This window comes from Manihot esculenta, chromosome 12 (genome assembly GCF_001659605.2).
Source record: "Manihot esculenta cultivar AM560-2 chromosome 12, M.esculenta_v8, whole genome shotgun sequence".
In the NCBI taxonomy this organism is placed as follows: Eukaryota; Viridiplantae; Streptophyta; class Magnoliopsida; order Malpighiales; family Euphorbiaceae; genus Manihot; species Manihot esculenta.
This window is the reverse complement of record NC_035172.2, coordinates 24103241-24123040: the sequence shown is the minus strand read 5'-3', so window position 1 is coordinate 24123040 and position 19800 is coordinate 24103241. Positions and strand designations below refer to the sequence as shown.

At 39.8% G+C, this 19800-nt stretch overlaps 3 protein-coding genes across 5 annotated transcripts; all 3 read right to left on the bottom strand.

The window, feature by feature from the left end:
* Positions 1-9030: 9030 nt before the first annotated feature.
* On the bottom strand, positions 9031-11373 carry LOC122721400. Its single transcript, XM_043949139.1, has 4 exons — positions 11268-11373; positions 11009-11135; positions 10513-10920; positions 9031-9551 (listed from the first exon to the last, which is right to left on the bottom strand). The coding sequence occupies exons 1-4, from the start codon at positions 11336-11338 to the stop codon at positions 9372-9374; spliced, it is 786 nt and encodes a 261-aa protein (XP_043805074.1). The 5' UTR covers positions 11339-11373; the 3' UTR covers positions 9031-9371.
* LOC122725279 lies at positions 11355-18560 on the bottom strand. The gene is made up of 3 exons (XM_043962317.1): positions 18294-18560; positions 11447-11622; positions 11355-11360 (listed from the first exon to the last, which is right to left on the bottom strand). Exons 1-3 carry the CDS (start codon positions 18463-18465, stop codon positions 11355-11357), a joined length of 354 nt encoding a protein of 117 aa, XP_043818252.1. The 5' UTR covers positions 18466-18560.
* Positions 11622-14679, bottom strand: LOC122721337. Of its 3 annotated transcripts, none has more exons than XM_043948628.1 (3): positions 12750-13709; positions 12550-12649; positions 11622-12466 (listed from the first exon to the last, which is right to left on the bottom strand). In XM_043948628.1, exons 1-3 carry the CDS (start codon positions 13070-13072, stop codon positions 11753-11755), a joined length of 1137 nt encoding a protein of 378 aa, XP_043804563.1. In that variant the 5' UTR covers positions 13073-13709; the 3' UTR covers positions 11622-11752. The 3 variants fall into 3 exon arrangements, 1 of the variants encoding a protein (XP_043804563.1); XR_006347895.1 differs by having other exon boundaries at positions 11977-12466; positions 12750-14679; XR_006347894.1 differs by having other exon boundaries at positions 11977-12466; positions 12550-14679.
* Positions 18561-19800: the final 1240 nt, after the last annotated feature.

Genomic DNA, 19800 nt, shown 5'->3' with positions numbered 1-19800 from the left:
ACTCACTGCTGGGGTCCTTGGTTCCTCGGGCCTGAACCTACACAGGTGGACTCAAATGAGGGACCTAACATACATAACATAACTCTAAGAACATCCCCTAAAAACCCCCTAAAACACCTTAAAACAATCAAAGAATTCATGCAAAGGAGGGCTGAACAGGGCACTTTCGGCGGCAGGTTCGGCGGCCGAAAGTCCCTCCAGAGCCGAAAGTCAGGCAGGTTCGGCGGCACCTTCGGCGGCCGAAACTCCCAGACAGAGACGAAACTCATGCATGTTCGGCGGCACTTTCGGCGGCCGAAACTGCCCTCCAGAGACAAAAGTCCTCTTTCGGGGGCAGGCTTCGGCAGCCGAAGGCTGCCTCCACAAGCGGGTTCGGATGCCGAAAGTCCATTCGGCGGCCGAACCTGAGTTTCTCCAAAGTGGCAGAAACTCAACTTCAACATGCACAAACGCCTCCCAAACCTATCAAACATGCATAAACCTGATCTACAACATGCATACAAGCTCCTAGGGGCTTCAACTATCTTAGACCCCAACTACAACACATCAAGCAACCACAACATCATACATTGCTCAAAAACTTAACATAACCCATAAAACCAACCAAAACCTAAACATTCATTTCTACCCCATAGATCAACTTAAAACTTGTTTAAAACATACAATGAGCTCAAGATCGGCCCTTACCTCTTGAAGATCGAGAGGAAAAACGATCCTAGCTCGGAGATGGGAGAGATCGAGTTCCTTGAACCTCCAAGCTCCAAAACTTGCTATATGCTCAAAAATCTTCAAAACAAAGTGAAAACTCGTGAAAATCATGAAAGATTTGAAAGAAGAAACTCAAAATCGGTGAGGGACGGCGGAGAGCTCACCTTGGCCGAAAATGGGGAGAAAAACTCACCCATTTCGGCTAAGGGACCCCTTTATAGGTGGCTGGCCAAGCCACTTTCGGGGGCCTAATGTGCCTCCGCATGTATGCCATGTTCGGCGGCCGAACTTAAGGTTCGGCGATCGAACCTGGACTTCCCTCACTTATGCCTTCGGGGGCCTAAAGCACACCCGAAGTGCAAGCATGTTCGGCGGCTGAACCTGGGTCTTCCTCCAAGGCTATATTAATTCAAAACTCATTTTCCTTTTTACTTAACATCATTAAAAACATGAAAATATTTTATAAATATATCATTTTACACTTCTAGAGATTTCCGACTTTCGAGATTCCACAGGACGGTAGGAATTCCGATACCAGAGTCTAGTCGGGTATTACAGGACACATGTCACGGGAGTGTCCTAGAGCAGCTTTTGTGGCACAGTCCCAGCAGACAGCTTCGGGTAGTGTGGCTCAGCCAGCAGCTCCAGCCGCAACTCAGGCTAGTGGCAGAGGTCGAGGGAGAGGGGCAGCCTCTTCTTCAGCGGGTTTCAGGGGTGAAGGTCCATCAGCTCCAGCACGGATCTTCACCATGACACAGCAGGAGGTAAATGCATCAAACACAATGGTGTCAGGTAATCTCATCATTGGTTGTTCTTATGTTTATGCCTTGATGGACCCTGGTGCATCGCATTCTTTCATTGCTCCGAGAGCCGTCGAGAGGTTGGGGTTGATGGTCTCTGGGTTAGAGTGTCCCCTATGGGTCAGTGGACACAAGTGTGACCCGTCAGTGGCAGAGTCAGTCTGCCAGTGTAGTCCAGTTTTTGTAGAGGGAAGGTGCCTTTCCGCCGACCTTGTGGTTCTAGATTTGATAGATTTTTACGTCATTCTAGGGATGGATTGGCTATCTACCCATGGAGCTACCTTGGACTGCAGAGACAAGGTAGTCAGGTTCAGATGTCAGGATGGGTCAGAGGTTGTCTTCAGAGGAGACAGGAGGGGTACACCTAGAGGTTTGATATCAGCCCTACAGGCTCGTAGGCTACTCAGGAGGGGTTGTCAGGATTTTCTAGCTCATGTGAGAGAGCTGGATAGTCATGTCAGAGAGCCCGCCTCAGTGCCCGTGGTCAGTGAGTTTTTAGATGTATTCCCAGACGAGCTGCCAAGTTTACCACCTGCTAGGGAGATAGAGTTTGAAATTGAATTGATGCCTGGAACTAAACCGATCTCTATCCCTCCCTACAAGATGGCACCAGCTGAATTGAATGAGCTTAAGGAGCAGTTGCAAGAGTTGGTAGATAAGGGCTTCATCAGACTGAGTACCTCACCTTGGGGTGCTCCAGTGCTGTTAGTGAAAAAGAAAGATGGTTCCCTTAGACTTTGTATCGACTACAGGCAGTTGAACAAAGTCACTACCAAGAATAAGTACCCGTTGCCGAGGATCGACGATCTATTTGACCAGCTAGCAGGAGCAGGTTGTTTCTCCAAAATAGATCTGAGATCTGGGTACCATCAGCTGAGGATAAGAGAAGAGGATATGCCAAAGACGGCGTTCAGAACCAGATATGGGCACTATGAGTTCCTTGTAATGTCGTTCGGGTTAACCAATGCCCCTGCAGCATTCATGGATCTCATGAACAGAGTTTTTAGTCAATAACTGAATCACTTCGTTATTGTCTTTATAGATGATATCTTAGTGTATTCCAGGAATGCAGAGGAGCATGCCCATCATCTGAGGTTGGTTTTGCAAACCTTGAGGGAACATGGCTTGTATGCCAAGTTCCCCAAATGTGAGTTCTGGTTGAGGAGCATTTCATTCTTGGGGCATGTGGTGTCAGAAAATGGAATCGAGGTAGACCCCAAGAAAGTGGAAGCTGTAGCTAACTGGCCTAGACCCACTACAGTGACAGAGATCAAGAGCTTCTTGGGTTTAGCAGGTTACTACAGGAGGTTCATTCAGGACTTCTCTGAAATTGCAGCTCCCATGACCAGACTGACTAAGAAGAACCAGAGATTTGTGTGGACCGACCAGTGTGAGGAGAGCTTTGAGGAGCTAAAGAAGAGGTTGACTTCAGCGCCAGTGTTAGCTCTGCCATCTAGTAATGAAGTCTTCTCAGTCTACTGTGATGCGTCCCGTATGGGACTGGGTTGTGTGCTAATGCAGAATGAAAGGGTGATTGCTTATGCTTCTAAGCAACTGAAGAAGCATGAGTTGAATTACCCTACACATGACCTAAAAATGGCAGCTATAATCTTTGCACTCAAGATGTGGAGGCACTACCTTTATGGGGTAAAATGTGAGATCTTCACCGATCATAAGAGCCTACAGTACATCCTGAGTCAGAGAGAGCTAAATCTGAGGCAGAGGAGGTGGGTAGAACTGCTTAGTGACTATGATTGCAAGATCCAGTACCATCCGTGTAAGGCAAATGTTGTGGCAAACGCCTTAAGCCGGAAATCACTAGGCAGTTTGTCCCACATTTCAGCAGAGAGGAGACCAGTGGTGAGGCAGTTCTTCGAGCTCATTAATGAAGGTCTACAGTTGGAGTTGTCTGGTACAGGTGCTTTGATAGCCCAGATGAGACTGGCACCCGTGTTTCTAGAGCAGGTGGCTCAGAAACAACACGAGGATCCAGAGTTAGTAAAGATTGCCAGGACTGTTCAGTCAGGCAAGAATGAGGAGTTCAGATTTGACAGCAAAGGGATCCTCCGCTATGGGAATAGATTATGTGTACCAGATGGCGTAGGTCTGAAGGGAGACATTATGAGGGTGGCTCATAATGCCAGATGCAGTGTTCACCCTGGAGCCACCAAGATGTATCAAGATCTGAAGAGAGTGTATTGGTGGCCAGCTATGAAGAGAGAAGTGGCACAGTTCGTGTCAGCCTGTGAAGTATGTCAGAGGGTGAAGCTGGAACATCAGAAGCCAGTTGGAATGCTTAACCCACTACCTATTCCAGAGTGGAAATGGGAGAATATAGCTATGGACTTCGTGGTGGGGTTACCGGCAACGTCCAACAGATTAGACTCCATATGGGTGATTGTGGACAGGCTGACCAAATCTGCTCACTTCATTCCTGTCAGGAATAACTACTCTGTGGACAAGTTGGTGCAGGTGTATGTTGATGAGGTTGTCAGGTTGCATGGGGTTCCTGTTTCAATAGTGTCTGATAGAGGACCCCAGTTCACCTCCAGATTTTGGCAGAGTCTGCAGAATGCTATGAGTACCAGGTTGAATTTTAGCACTGCTTTCCATCCACAGACGGACGGACAGTCAGAGAGGACCATCCAGATAATCGAGGATATGCTTAAAATGTGTGTGCTAGATTTTGGCGGTTCTTGGAGGCAGCATCTACCTTTGGTGGAGTTTGCTTACAATAACAGTCATCATGCTAGCATAGGGATGGCTCCATATGAAGCTTTGTATGGAAGGAAGTGCAGATCACCGGTCTGCTGGGAAGAAGTTGGAGAAAGGGCTTTGGCAGGGCCTGAGCTTGTAGAGATCACCAGCAGAGTGGTGCCCATAATCAGAGAAAGGATCAAGACTGCTGCAAGCAGGCAAAAGAGTTATGCAGATATCCGCAGAAGGCAAGTAGAGTTTCAGGAGGGGGATTTGGTATTGCTTAAGGTGTCTCCAATGAAAGGGGTGATTCGGTTCGGAAAGAAAGGTAAGCTAGCTCCACGGTACATCGGACCCTCTGAAATCTTACAAAAGATTGGGAGTGTATCGTACAAGCTGGACTTGCCTGCTTTAATGGAGAGAATCCATCCGGTTTTCCATGTTTCCATGTTAAGAAAATTTGTGTCAGATCTGGGCAAGGTTCTCAGTGAGCCTGATGTGGAGATCCAAGAAGATCTCACCTATGTTGAACAGCCAGTACGGATCCTAGACGCCCAGATCAGAAAGTTGAGAAACAAGGAAATCCCGATGGTGAAAGTCCTTTGGAATCACCACAACATCGAAGAGTGTACCTGGGAGACACGGGAGTCCGTGCTCCAGCAATATCCTCATCTCTTCTAAGGTGAGTGTTATGTGTTTTGTCGTGTGTTTATGTTTCATGCATTGTATGTTCATGTCTTATGCTATGCCATGTTTGTTGGTGAACATTCGGGGACGAATGTTCTTAAGGGGGGAAGAATGTAATACCCGGCTAGATTCCGGTATCAGAATTCCTACCGTCTGGTGGAATCTCGGATGTTGGAAACCTCTAGAAGGGGTAAAATTATGTTTTCATAAAATGTTTTAATATGTTTTATGGTTTTAAGCAAGAAAGAAATTAAGTTTTGAATGAAAATAGTCTTGAGAGGAAGACTCAGGTTCGGCCGCCGAAGGGACTTTCGGCCGCCGAACCTGCCTATAGAGGCAAGCCTTTGGCTGCCGAACCCTGCCCCCGAAAGTGGACTTTCGGCTCTGGAAGGGAGTTTCAGCCGCCGAAGGTGCCACCGAACATGCATGAGTTTCGTCTCTGGAGGGAACCTTCGGCCGCCGAAAGTGCCGCCGAAGGTTCATGACTTTCGGCTCTGGAGGGACTTTCGGCCGCCGAACTTGCCGCCGAAAGTGCCCTGTGCAGCCCTCCTTTGCATGTTTTCTATGATTGTTTTGAGGTATTTTAGGGGGTTTTTGGGGAGTATTTTTAGAGTCATGTTCTTGTATGTTTGGTCCCTCATTTGAGTCCACCTGTGTAGGTTCGGACCCGAGGAACCGAGGACCCCAGCAGTGAGTCAGCTGCTCCAGTGTCTGGTCAGAGCTAGCCAGAGGTGAGTGGAAGAACTTTTTATGTTTTAAAGTAAATAAAGAACATTTCAGCATGATTCACGCATCATGGATACCATGTGATATATTAGGGTGTTTGCATTAGTATTCACGAATATGTTGCATTGCATATTATGTTGTTGATGTGGATGAATGTTGAGTGATCCATTAGCCCTCGTATGTTATGTCATGATATGATGATGATACGGTATGGAAGTCCAGGAAGACCCATTCTACGTCCCTGGCACTATGTAAGAGAAAGTCCAAGAAGACCCATTCTACGTCCCTGGCATCTTGGAATGTTATGTTATGTAAGAGAAAGACCAGGACCCATTCTACGTTCTGGCACTATTGGAAAATGTAGAGGGCTATTGGTGACAAATTCATCCTTGATGTGATTTGTTGTGATGTGATGCATTTCATGGAAGCATGAACTTTTAATATAATGTTTTTATTATTCTGCTCACTGGGCTCTTTAGCTCACCCCTCTCCCTTAACCCCCAGGTTTGCAGGTACGGGATAGACCAGGAGGTCAGCTAGAGTAAAGTTATGGTCATGTAATAGCTAGTGGTGGACATGATAAATATTGATATGTAATTATTAGTGTTAAACAGTTATGTAATGTAATGATGAGTATTGAGGTATAGAATTGTGCTTGACCCTAGTATGTTATCAATCCCTTTTCGGTTACATGATCTTTTAATGAAATGTTTTATGATGCTATGTAAACCAAGCTTAATATGTTGTCACCCCATTGGAGCATTGATGAGGACTCCAAGGAGGGGTTAATGTTTATGATTATGTTTATGAATAGTGCATGCACAGGTTGAGTTTGGTGAATGAATGAAAAGAAAAGTTCAAAATTTTTATGTATGTGTTGATCATGTATGGGATTAAGCAGGTTTACAGGATGTATGTCAGGCTTGCTACAGGTCCCGGCGGCCTTATGCCGATCTGGATCCTAGCACCGGTAGAGGTCCAATTTTCGGGTCGTTACAGATTGGTATCAGAGCCCTAGGTTCATATGGTCGGACCTAGAGTGTCGGGCTCATAGATGTTCTAGAAGGTCAAGCACAATAGGAAGATCATGTCCACTAGGATAGGATGTAGAGTCCTGTCTTGATTGATGATGTAAAATGCCATGATTTTATGCATGTGCATTAATGATATGCTATGTATGTGATGAGGGTTCATGTGTTTTCACATGAACCATTTGATGCTAATGTTTATGTGATGTGTGCTGTTTTTCAGTAAACAGGATGAGGGGAACTCGTCGATCTGCACGATTGACTGGAGTACCACCGGAGGATGAGGGCATGAGTGCCCGTCCTCCTGCATTGCCAAGGGCAATGTCTAGCAGGTCTAGCAGGGAAAGAGCAGTGAGAGACCCTAGAAGGTCTTTGGATATGAACAGAAGCAGATCAGTAAGGGGAACAGTCAACAGAGAGGGAGAGTTTCTATGCCATAGTGGATATGGCTCGGAGGATAGAGGCTAGTGCAATAATTTAGGGAAAAGTTAAACAGTCAGTAGCACAACCTTCTGGTTCCAAGACCCCAGGTGGGGGAAGATTAGACCCTTCTTCTCTGAGTTCAGGCAGCAAGAGGTGGAGTAATACCACCAAAAAGTCAAAGAAGAACAAGTTCTGGAACAAGATCAAGTCAGGTCTGGGATTGGGAAGTGGCTCGAGCTCAGGTGCAGACAATGCAGTATGTATGAAGTGTGGGAAGCCGCACAAAAGAGTATGTCGGTTTGGGACGACAGCCTGCTACAGATGTGGGCAGGAGGGGCACATGTCACGGGAGTGTCCTAGAGCAGCTTTTGTGGCACAGTCCCAGCAGACAGCTTCGGGTAGTGTGGCTCAGCCAGCAGCTCCAGCCGCGACTCAGGCTAGTGGCAGAGGCCGAGGGAGAAGGGCAGCCTCTTCTTCAGCGGGTTTCAGGGGTGAAGGTCCATCAGCTCCAGCACGGATCTTCACCATGACACAGCAGGAGGCAAATGCATCAAACACAGTGGTGTCAAGTAATCTCATCATTGGTTGTTCTGATGTTTATGCCTTGATGGATGCATCGCATTCTTTCATTGCTCCGAGAGCCGTCGAGAGGTTGGAGTTGATGGTCTCTGGGTTAGAGTGTCCCCTATGGGTCAGTGGACCCAAGTGTGACCCGTCAGTGGCAGAGTCAGTCTGCCAGTGTAGTCCAGTTTTTGTTGAGGGAAGGTGCCTTTCCGCCGACCTTGTGGTTCTAGATTTGACAGATTTTGACGTCATTCTAGGGATGGATTGGCTATCTACCCATGGTGCTACCTTAGACTGCAGAGACAAGGTAGTTAGGTTCAGATGTCAGGATGGGTCAGAGGTTGTCTTCAAAGGATACAGGAGGGGTACACCTAGAGGTTTGATATCAGCCCTACAGGCTCGTAGGCTACTCAGGAGGGGTTGTCAGGGTTTTCTAGCTCATGTGACACTACAAAAAAACAGTGATTTAGCGACCAAAATTTTGGTCGCTAAAAAGACAGATTTGGTCGCTATTACGAAATAGCGACCATTTAGCGACCAAAAAAATTGGTCAGTGTTTGGCCAGTCGCTAATTATTTTGCGATAATCTGAAAATTGGTCGCTAAAATAGCGACCATTCAACGACCTTTTTTGGTCGCTAATTTGGTGTCATGGTTGAAAATTAGTCGTTAAAATTTGGTCGCTACATGGTCGCTGATTTGGTCGCTATAATTTGGTCGCTAAATGGTCACTGATTGGGTCGCTATAAGTTGGTCGCTAAATGGTCGCTGATGTGGTCGCTATAATGTGGTCGCTAAATGGTCGCTGTTTCGGTCGCTAATTTGGTCGCTATTTCGTTGTTATTTGATCGCCTCAAGGAAGAGTATTTAGTCGCTGTATGTAAGTAAATTGGTCGTTAATTTTTTATCGCGAAATGGTCGCTATTTTGGTCGCTAATTTGGTCGCTATTCCGTTGTTATTTGATCGCCTCAAGGAAGAACATTTAGTCGCTGTGTGGAAGTAAATTGGTCGTTAATTTTTTGTCGCGAAATGGTCGCTGTTTTGGTCGCTAATTTGGTCGCTATTTCTTGAGAATTTAGTCGCTGTATGGAAGTAAATTGGTCGTTAATTTTTAGTCGCAAAATGGTCGCTGTTTTGGTCGCTAATTTGGTCACAAATTAATAGTAAAATCAAATATATATTTATTATTTAATTTGCTTTTGTGGCTGATTAGTCACTAATAAATGCTTTTAAATCTGATTCATATCATTTTTCCAATAAATTCATAAACCTGCTAAAATATCAATATGTACACACATTCCAATACATAAAACATCAAAGATAATATATAAACATCAACTCCATTTCATAATTCTGCGATCTAAAAATCCAAAACATTACTATAGTTCAAGACTATGAAACTTAAAATATCTCAAAATACATAATTAATCCAAATAGTATCAAATTCATATCATAAAATATATTATTAAAGTCAGTGAGAAATGATATCATGCTAATCTATATGTGAATCACCAGGGGATCTTTGAGCTGGAGGCATATAAGATGTTGATGGCATCAATAAGGAAGACTGCTGTCCCATCCTCGTTGCCTGTAGTTCATCACGCATTTGAGCTATTATCTGATTTTGGTCTTCTACAAGTTTCTGCAAACTATTATACTTCTCTTCAAACTTTGCTTCAATTTCCTTCTTCCATTCTGGTGATTGGGATGATGGAACATTTGTTGTTTTTCCCACAGTTCATGTTTGAGAGAAGGCAGAAGAGGCAGCACTACCTAAACCATACACTCGACTTCCTTGCCATCCTCCTGCTGCAGTAATGAACAATTGATCCTCATTAATAGTTCCTCCATCTCCTTCCACATGATCTGATCCCACATTCTGGCTTGAATGTTGTTCTTTTAGCTTTAAATAATTTTCCTAGAAAATCACAGAATAACAGTTCAATTTGAATACTAAAGTAAGGAAAAATGCTAATACCTACAAGATATGACAATTATAATACCTGCAAGATATCACATTTACAATACTTGCAAGATATGATAATAGAAAAATGAATCACACAACTTAGAATCACCTAGATATCAAAATCATACTTGCAACTAAAAATCAATAAAACAACTCAAAATCAATCACACAACTGAGAATCATAAACAATTTCCTTGTGAGAATCACCTAGATATCAGAATCATACTTGCAACTGAAAATCAATCACACAACTCAAAATCAATCAACAACTCAAAAACAATCACACAACTGAGAATCATAAACAATTTTCTTGGGATAATCACCTAAATATCAGAATCATACTTGCAACTGAAAATCAATCACACAACTCAAAATCAATCAACAACTGAAAATCAATCAGACAACTCAAAATCAATCACACAACTGAGAATCATAAACAATTTCCAAGTGATAATCACCTAGATTTCAGAATCATACTTGCAACTGAAAATCAATCACACAACTCAAAATCAATCACACAACTGAGAATCATAAATAATTTCTTTGTGAGAATCACCTACATATCAGAATCATAATTGCAATTGAAAATCAATCACACAACTGAAAATCAATCAACAACTGAGAATCATATACAATTTCCTTGTGAGAATCACCTACATATCATAATCATACTTGCAATTGAAAATCAAATCACACAACTGAAAATCAATCAACAACTGAGAATCATATACAATTTCCTTGTGAGAATCACCTACATATCATAATCATACTTGCAATTGAAAATCAATAACACAATTCAATATCAATCAACAACTCAAAATCAATCACACAACTAAAAATAAATCACATAGACATCAAAATCATACTTGCAAGATATTACTTAGAAAGTCAACTTGTTTATATAGAAACTTACATAAACAATTTCAGCTCGTTTATCAACAAATTTATTGCGATCACTCTTCTTTGTATGGGTGTGGAGAAACAACTCAGCTGTTGTTGGAGGAACTTTGTCTGTGTTAGCATTTTGTATGCGTCTAGCATGCTCCTCATGTGTTATGGACCCACCTATATGTGTAGAAGGACCAGCTCCTTCACCTCCCATCTCTGTTAGGCGGTTCTTTGAGTACTTCATTGACTTTGCTACATACTCTGGAGTACTCCAATCTAAATTCCATTTATCCCAAACTTCAATTGATATATAAGCACTCCTCTTTTTTTTCTTCTTTTCATTTGTCAGAAAGTCTTTGTATCGGGTAGCTGCTTTTTTATTCCATGCCTTCCTCACTATTGCAGCACTTCCCTCATCCCAGTGAAATTCTTTCTGTAAATTAATTTAAAAGACACATGTATAATACAACATATATTATAAGACATTTTATCTTTATTAGAATGCATAATATATTGCGTACCTCAAACTCTCTGAAATAAAAATCTTTTGTGGATTGTTGGATATTCTTCCAGGAAGAACCCTCCTCGACATTGTACTTTTGAAAAATCTTTGTGCAGGCACCAGATGTCTTCTCAGAAGGCATAAGACTGTAATATTTTAATAATACGAGCATAATTTATAAATATTCAATATAATTATTTGTAAATAATTAAACAAAATGAAAACTGATAACAAATATATCAAATGCAATGATAAGTAATGTTATACATTATACTTACTTTCCGCTTGCATGCACATAACAGTAGGTCCTAGTAGCATATGATGAGGGTGTATACGAGTGATCTCCCATGCCCGATGCAGATCGACTAGCACTCGATCCAGGAATAGAACCTGAAGAATTTGGTGCAGTGGGGGCAACTGGAGCAAGTGGAGGGGCTGTAGGGGCTGAGTATAATACAGGGATTGTTGGAGTTAGTGCAGGGGCTCTAAAGTCAGCTGAAGAAGGTGCAGTGGCTATAGTGCCGCGACCACGAACAATTTCTGGATCACCTCGGCCTCGGCCTCTACCTGTACCCGTCAAAACACCACGATCAGCATTACGTGCATCTTCTTTACCTCTACCCCTGGCCATATCTGCACAAAAAAACACCACGATCACTCTATCTGCACAAAAGGAGATTAGTATGTTGTAAAATTAAAAATAATTAACAATAATAAAAAAGATAATTAGAGCAAACAAGTTTACTATATAGCTTAGAGTTGACTAATCTAAGTAATATTCGTCATTGTCTGAAGTTGAATAATGATATGTCTCTTCATCTTCTTCTTCTTCTTCAACTAATTCTGAAATAAACACTTCACCACCCGCTGGATCATTTAATGTCTCAGGTAATCCTTCCTCATTTAAGACTAAAGGCTGCAAAGTTACAGTATCTTCTTGAAATGCATCTGTTATTGACGCTGTAGCTGGTACAACAACATTTGGTAATTCAATCACTGCCCTGACTTTAATTTTTATCACAGATTGCCAATCAGACCTTGCTCGTCTTAAAGAAGGATAAGGAATGTAATAAACTTGTTGTGCCTGGCTAGCCAAAACAAATGGCTCATACTTATGAAATCTCTTTCTTTGATTTACATCCACAATATTATACATTAAATGAATTTTCACTCCAACATTTGGGGTAGGATCAAACCATTCACAGTGGAATAGAACTGTCCGCTTCATAGGTAAAGCCGGGTATTCTACTTCAAGAACCTCTATCAACTTACCATAGTAATCACTTGATTGATCACTATAGTTCGTTCCTTTAATGCATACACCACAATTCACCGTCATTCGATTAGCACTTCGTCCCTCAGTGTGAAATTTGTATCCATTTACATAGTATCCTGTGTACACATTCACTGTATTTAGAGGTCCTTTGGCTAAATCTTGGATTAGAGGATTGTTCACTGTATTGGTTGGTTCATGTACCTATTACAAAAAGTGAACATATAAAATTAATTTTGATTCATTCACCAAATTCAGCGTATTATTGCAAGTATTATAAAGCTTACGTATGCTCTGAACCATGTGGAAAAGTTATTCTCCAATGTGATGTCTACCTCTCCATCGGTAATGTTAGGTGATATCCTCCGTAGTTCCTCAATATATAATCTTGCATTAGGAGAAATTATACAACTTTGGTTATTTTCATGAATATATATGCATTTTAGAAGACTATTAAATTTATAATTTGGCGGTGAATTTCACTTACTTGATAAATGGCGAAACTTCTTCACAATTTAGTAGGATATATAAATGAGCTGCATTTCTTTCATCCTTTTTCAATAACCTTTTCTTTGATTGACCTATGGGTCTACCCGGATATTTGAATATTGATAAATTTCCTTCAATCTCCTTATCTTCCACTACACCACCATCATCATTACGTGGAACCCGTCGATGTCTTGTAGAAACATGTGACTCAAAATAGTAAGCACAAAAAGAAGATGCCTCCTCTACCAAGTATGCATTAGCAATTGATCCTTCAACTTTGGCTTTATTTTTAATATTCTTCTTTAAAATTCCATTGTACATGTATTACATAATTAATTATCATACAAATTAAGCATATTAAATAATTGATATTTTGATGAAGCAGCAGTGATTAATTATTACCGCTCATAAGGATACATCCAACGATATTGCACTGGACCCCCAATGCGAGCTTCATATGCAAGATGAACCGGAAGATGTTCCATCGAGTCGAAGAAACCCGGAGGAAATATTCGCTCCAATTTGCATAGTATAACCGGAATGTCCTCTTCAAGCCTTTGCATATCTTCCTCCCGTAAGATTGTACTCGTTAGTTGCTTAAAGAAAATACTTAGCTCGGTAATTGCTTCCCACACTCTCATTGGTAATAATTCACGAAAAGCAATAGGCAACAACCTTTGCATGAAAATATGACAATCATGACTTTTCATTCCAAATAATCTGTACTTGTTCATGTCGACACATCGAGCCATGTTAGACACATAACCATCAGGAAATCTGAGTCCCTTCATCCATTCACAAATAACTTGTTTTGCCGGTTTGTCCAATGCATATATTGCTTTTGGATACCTGCCAGTTTCTGCATTAACCTCCAACTCAGGCCGCCGACATATTTCCCTCATATCTTCTCTTGCTTTTGCATTATCTTTTGTTTTACCCTCTATATTCATAACGGTATTGAACAAGTTATCAAAAAAATTCTTTTCAATATGCATTACATCAAGGTTGTGTCTAATAAGCAAGGAACTCCAATAAGGTAAATCCCAGAATATGCTGCGTTTTCTGCATCCACATGTCTTACTAATAACAGCATTAACAACATCTGAACCTGGATCTGTCACTCTCATTAATCCCAGACTTTCTATCTCATGCAAAATTTCCTCTCCAGTCCTTACTAGAGGTGCATGTTCAGTTACAACTTTGTTTTTTCTAAACCATGATTTATTCTTCCGCCATGGATGGTTATGGTTCAAAAATTTGCGATGATTGTCAAACCAACATTGTTTGCCACCTCTTGGCAAAGTAAATGCATCAGTGTTATCCATACAATATGGGCATGCAAGCCTTCCTGCAGTGCTCCAACCAGAAAGCATGGCATAAGCAGGAAAGTCACTAATGGTCCATAGCAAAGCAACCCGCATGAGAAAATTTTGCTTCTTATCCACATCATATGTCTCAACCCCCATGTTCCATAATTGTTTTAGTTCTTCGATTAAGGGTTGTAAGAATATATCAATTTTAAATTTAGGATTATTTGGGCCCGGAACTATAACAGTGAGAAACATATATTCTGACTTCATACACAGCCATGGCGGAAGATTATATGGTGTCAGAATGATGGGCCAAGATGAGTACTGTTGGCCAGATTGTCCAAATGGTTGGAATCCGTCAGTAGACAATCCAAGCATCACATTCCTTATCTCTGATCCAAATGATGGATAACATGCATTGAAGTGTTTCCATGCGGGAGAATCAGATGGATGATGCATGAACCCTTCCTCATATTCATGTTCAGCATGCCATCTCATATGGGGTGCTGTTGCGTCTGATGCATAAAGCCGTTGTAACCTTGGAGTGAGAGGAAAGTAATACATCTTCTTATATGGCTTATGAACAACTTGCTTTGTCAAGCTATTTACCGTGCGTTTATATCTAGAAAGTTGGCAAAACTTGCATTCTTGTAACTCAGCATCACCAGACCAATATATCATGCAATTATTTCTGCAACAATCAATCTTTTCCACTGGTAGACCCAAACCCTCAATTAACTTTTTCGTTTTGTAAAAATTATCAGGAAGCACATTATCTTCGGGTAGAACTTCTTTTAAAGCCTCGACAATCTGATCAAAACATTTTACAGAGAAATGATGCTCCGATTTCATGTTCATCAAACGTGCCACAGCAGACAGTTTTGTGTGCTTATTGCATCCTGGCCATAACTCTTCACTTGCTGCTTGTAACATTTCATACAACCTTTGTGCCTCGGCATTAGGTGCCTCCTCCATGAATTCAATTTGAGGCGGTAAACCAAACCCTTCAAGTACCATTTCATGGTATCGGCCATTAGCCCCAGTTTGAAAATCGTTTTCCATGATAGTTTCAGACAATAGAACACTAGAGGTTCCTTGATCATCCCAACATTCACCATGTACTGTCCACCTGTAGTAATTAGGGACGAAACCATTTTTCATCAGATGATAACGTACATCGTCCACACAGAGGAACCTCCGATTCGAACACCTTCTCATACTACAAGGACATCTTATATTCATACCATCCATACATTCAGGATGAGTTGAAGCAAATTGTATGAACTCTTCTAAACCGTTTAAAAAATCAGTATTCAACAACCCATCCACTGTCGATTGGCATTCATTTTCCTACACAAGATATATGTAGTATAAATATATAAATTAAATTCATAAAAATGGGAGGAGGAATTAAAGTAAATTGAGATAATTTTGATTATGATTTTAATTACAGTCAACCAGTCAAGTGTTGTTGTGCAAAACAGTAGCTCAGACTGCACTTGCAGCACGTGCTGTTGTGCATAGTCCATTGGCTGCAAGTGCATTGCTGGGCAGCATGTGCACCTTGCTGCTAGGGAAAGGCTGAAAACCTTCAAAAAAATCTAGAGCCCAATGCATCCCATAAAACCAAAGAATATTTCACCAAAAGTTTTTTAAGTCCAATTAATATTAAATATTAAATAAGTCTAAGTTAATAATTTGTAAATATTATATTTAAGTCCAATAAATAAGTTTTTTTTCTCTAATCATTTACTATACAAATGCTATTAATCAAATTAATCTGAATTTGTGTTTTTATATAAGTTAATAAAAAGGGTAACTTTTAAAAATATAATTTTAGACTTATTTGAGTTTTTATTTTATTTTTAGAGTAAATTAATTTTGAAAAAAATATATAATTTTTGTTTCATTAGATAAATCAAAGAGAAAAATGTTACACATTAATTTTTGCTTGTCTCTAGTGTAGTCTATCCGGATCAACTTCTGTAATATGTCTGGGCTTTTAGTGATTCATCATATGTTCAATTTTTCATCTCCTTTTAACAAATGGCTAGTTGTTCGTCTTTTAACAAGTATTTCTTTCAAAGCTTTGACAAATTATCCGAATAGTAACACTTGTTAAAGTTCACTTGAATATGCCTGAAGATTACAGATACTTGGATTGTAATATTTGCCTTTAGGTTTTACTTATCTATGTACTATTGAGTAAACTAAATTGTTTATGAATGATTATCCTACTTGGAAAAGTGGATTGTTTGTTATTAGTGACAAGGGTTGCTGAACTAATGCAGTGTGGCTGTGAACTTGTGGAATTTTCAGCTGTGTATGCTTTCGGTATTTCTAATGTTATGAACATATGTATAGATCATTTTCCTTTCCAGTATTCTGTTGCTGCAGTTTGAGGGATGTGTTCTGGGCTATGTTTGTGGGGTTTGAATCAGTCAATAATTAGTATAGAAAATTAATAAATGCACTACTATCTGGGTAAAGATGTATGAATTGTATAAAATATTGAAACCTATGAAAATTTATGTTATTTTTGGTGGAGGCATCACAAATTACTATTCACATTACATTGTGGTAAACTGGTAATTCTGGTTCCAGGATTGGATAGTCTTCATCTCAAACTGCAGCAACAGAATATGCAACTTGTGATACATGATTATCTTCAAATGTCCTTTCTATATTCTTTGGGGGGGGGGGTATCTAGGTTTATTTTGTCCGCAAGTATGTGTTATTTGTTTCATTCAGGCAGCTTTGCTGTTGGTTTTTTTTATTTCCTCTTTCCAGGAAGGGTAAAAGAGCACACAACTAGTTCAATGAAGCTTTAATAAATAATACTTGTTATCTTCAAAATGTAAACTTATTTGTTGTAGAATGTGTAAAGAATCCTAGTGACAGTTCAAAATGTAAACTTATTTAGAATTTCTTTTTGGAACCTGATCTTTGGCATTTGAGAATTTCTTTTTGGTACCTGTTTCAGGACTTGTTTGGGCTGGTTTGCTTCTGAGCCTGAATGGTATGACATGAACAATGTGAATTTTGCACAAAGTGAGGCTCAGTCTGTCTCTCTATTTGTTCACTAACACTCACAATGTGAAGTAGACACGTACTTGATCAAAAGTACCAGTCACAAAAAAGAAGCAAGCAATGTTTTTTAAGGTTGCAAGAGAATCTAACCGCTCACTTAGTTCAGCTACGAAAAAGTAAAGACAAGTTTCACAGATCTATATAGGACTAGTCACTTAAACCTCCTTCACCCGAAAATTCCCAAAATTGCATCCTAAGCTAAAACCCCACCGAACAAACAAAGAGGAGAAAATAAGAAATGAATCACACAATTAAAAAAGCTTGAGTTTAATTATTGACTAATTATTGACTTAAACTAATTATTGACTTAAACCAATCACCAGAACCCATTCCTGATATCAGCTGAGTTTAACCAATTTATCATGAACCTGATAGCATTATCAATACAACCAACATTAGCATTCTGCATAAGTTCCCAAAGCTAAAATGTTTTTACAGACTAATAAGCGCATAAATTATATTGTTAAGCAATTTTTCTTTCCTTTTCTGATCTATCAAACAGATGCTAAGCAATAAAATTTTTAACCAAATGAACCACGAATCATAAATAATAAAATAATTGGAAAGAGATTACAATTTCTATCAGAAGCAACTCAATTGCAGAGCTGAAAATTTTAATATCAGCATATAATTAGACTTCAACCAATTGAAAATGGAAACTAACTACCGATTTGTGAAATACAGCCATCTTTGACCATTCCATTCTCTTACACCAATCCCAATTCTACCTTTTTCCCTCAAACAACAAAAGAGAAATTCTCTCTCTCTCAAAAAAAACAAAACAAAACAAAACAAAACAAAAGGGTACTCCAGAAGAAATTCGCTCTATCAAATAATGAAATATAGAACACATCAAAAGCAATTGAACTGCAATACCCAGAAGAAAAATTTTGCATATCAAACAAGAAACTGTATTTCAATACTAAATTCCTTATATTGCAGACCAATCAGATAGATTGAAACTACTTCACTAATCATTATAGCACCCAGATCTTCCCAATATCTCTTACTAAAATCAGACTACTGAGTCCAACAATGAAGTGAAGAACACGTAAAATTTAGAAATCCACTCAATTATATCAAGGGGACCAAAAAAGAAAACGAAAGAAGAAGAAAAGAAAATCTGGGTAAGTAAGACATACCAGAGAAAGAGTAGCAAAAGGTCGAGTAGGATCTTTTCAAGAAATGGGCACTCAAAATCGTGGAAAAACAAAAGGTGTCGACAACAGTAGTTGAAGTGAAGGAAAAGAAAAGCCTGAAAAAAACAAATAAACGAAAAGAATAAAAGGTGGGTGTGAAAATATGGATTGCCATGGCCCCATCACCAACCTTCTACCCTTCCAAATACACTACACAACAAATATCAAAGGTATAAAATTATTAAATATGTATCATAAAAATTAATCAAAGAATTTTCTTTTTTTTATTTTTTCCCTTCAATCAAGACCTCAACCACCAGGAAAGCCAGCAAAGGGATTGTGATATAAATGATAAATTAGAAAATCAAACCCACAACCAAGAAATTAAAAAGCTGAACCTCATTACAAAAAATTTAAGGTTCATCGATTGTAGGCAAAAAAGAGACAGATAGGGTAACCAGACTCTCCTCTCACACAGGCTACCTTTCCTTCTTCACTTATTTTTCCTTTGAATTAGTTCTAAGTTCTAACAATGGTCTAATCTTTGCAAGCCAAAAAATAAAAAAGCAAGGAATTTGCTGATATAGATGCTAAAAAAATTATTTTATTTAAAAACAAAAGTATAAACGCTAAGGAAGTAAAATATAAAAAGCAAAATTTCCTCTCAAAACAGAAAGAAAAACACAGATACATGTAATGAACAATCACCCAGAAAAGGGAAGGGAAAATAAAATTTACTGTACCAGTAACACCCAATAATTTTAACAATAATTAGAATAAAACTCAGAAAAATAAATAAACAAAAACAAGATAACCAGATCAACGAGTAGTAAAAGATCTGGGTTGGAGGCAAAATCCTCATTGATTTTTACTCCCAAAAAGAGGGGGGAGGGGGGGATAGCAAACCAGCCCAAAAAGAAACAAACCCGTGACAAAGATCTTCCTCCATGTGATCAAACACGCTCATTATATCCAAACAAAAGAAGTTTATGCATAAAAAAAAAGTTAATATATAGAGCAAGAACACTAACACAGAGAAGCAGACACGTACTTGATCAAAAGTACCAGTCACAGAAAAGAAGCAAGCAATGTTTTTTAAGGTTGCAAGAGAATCTAACCGCTCACTTAGTTCAGCTACGAAAAAGCAAAGACAAGTTTCACAGATCTATATAGGACTAGTCACTTAAACCTCCTTCACCCGAAAATTCCCAAAATTGCATCCTAAGCTAAAACCCCACCGAACAAACAAAGAGGGGAAAAATAAGAAATGAATCACACAATTAAAAAAGCTTGAAATAAATAAACAAATGAAAATTGAGGAGAAGCCATAAACAGATAATAGAGGAGAAACTGAACAAAGCGAAGACAGAGACAAAAACTGAGCAAACCTGAAGAGAGTTCCAGTCAAAGGAAATGTCGCCGGTGCCGACTGGGGAGAGAGAAGGAGATGTCGCCGATGCCAACCGGGGAGAGGGAAGAGTTGTCTTCGACTGGGAAGTGGGAGATGTCA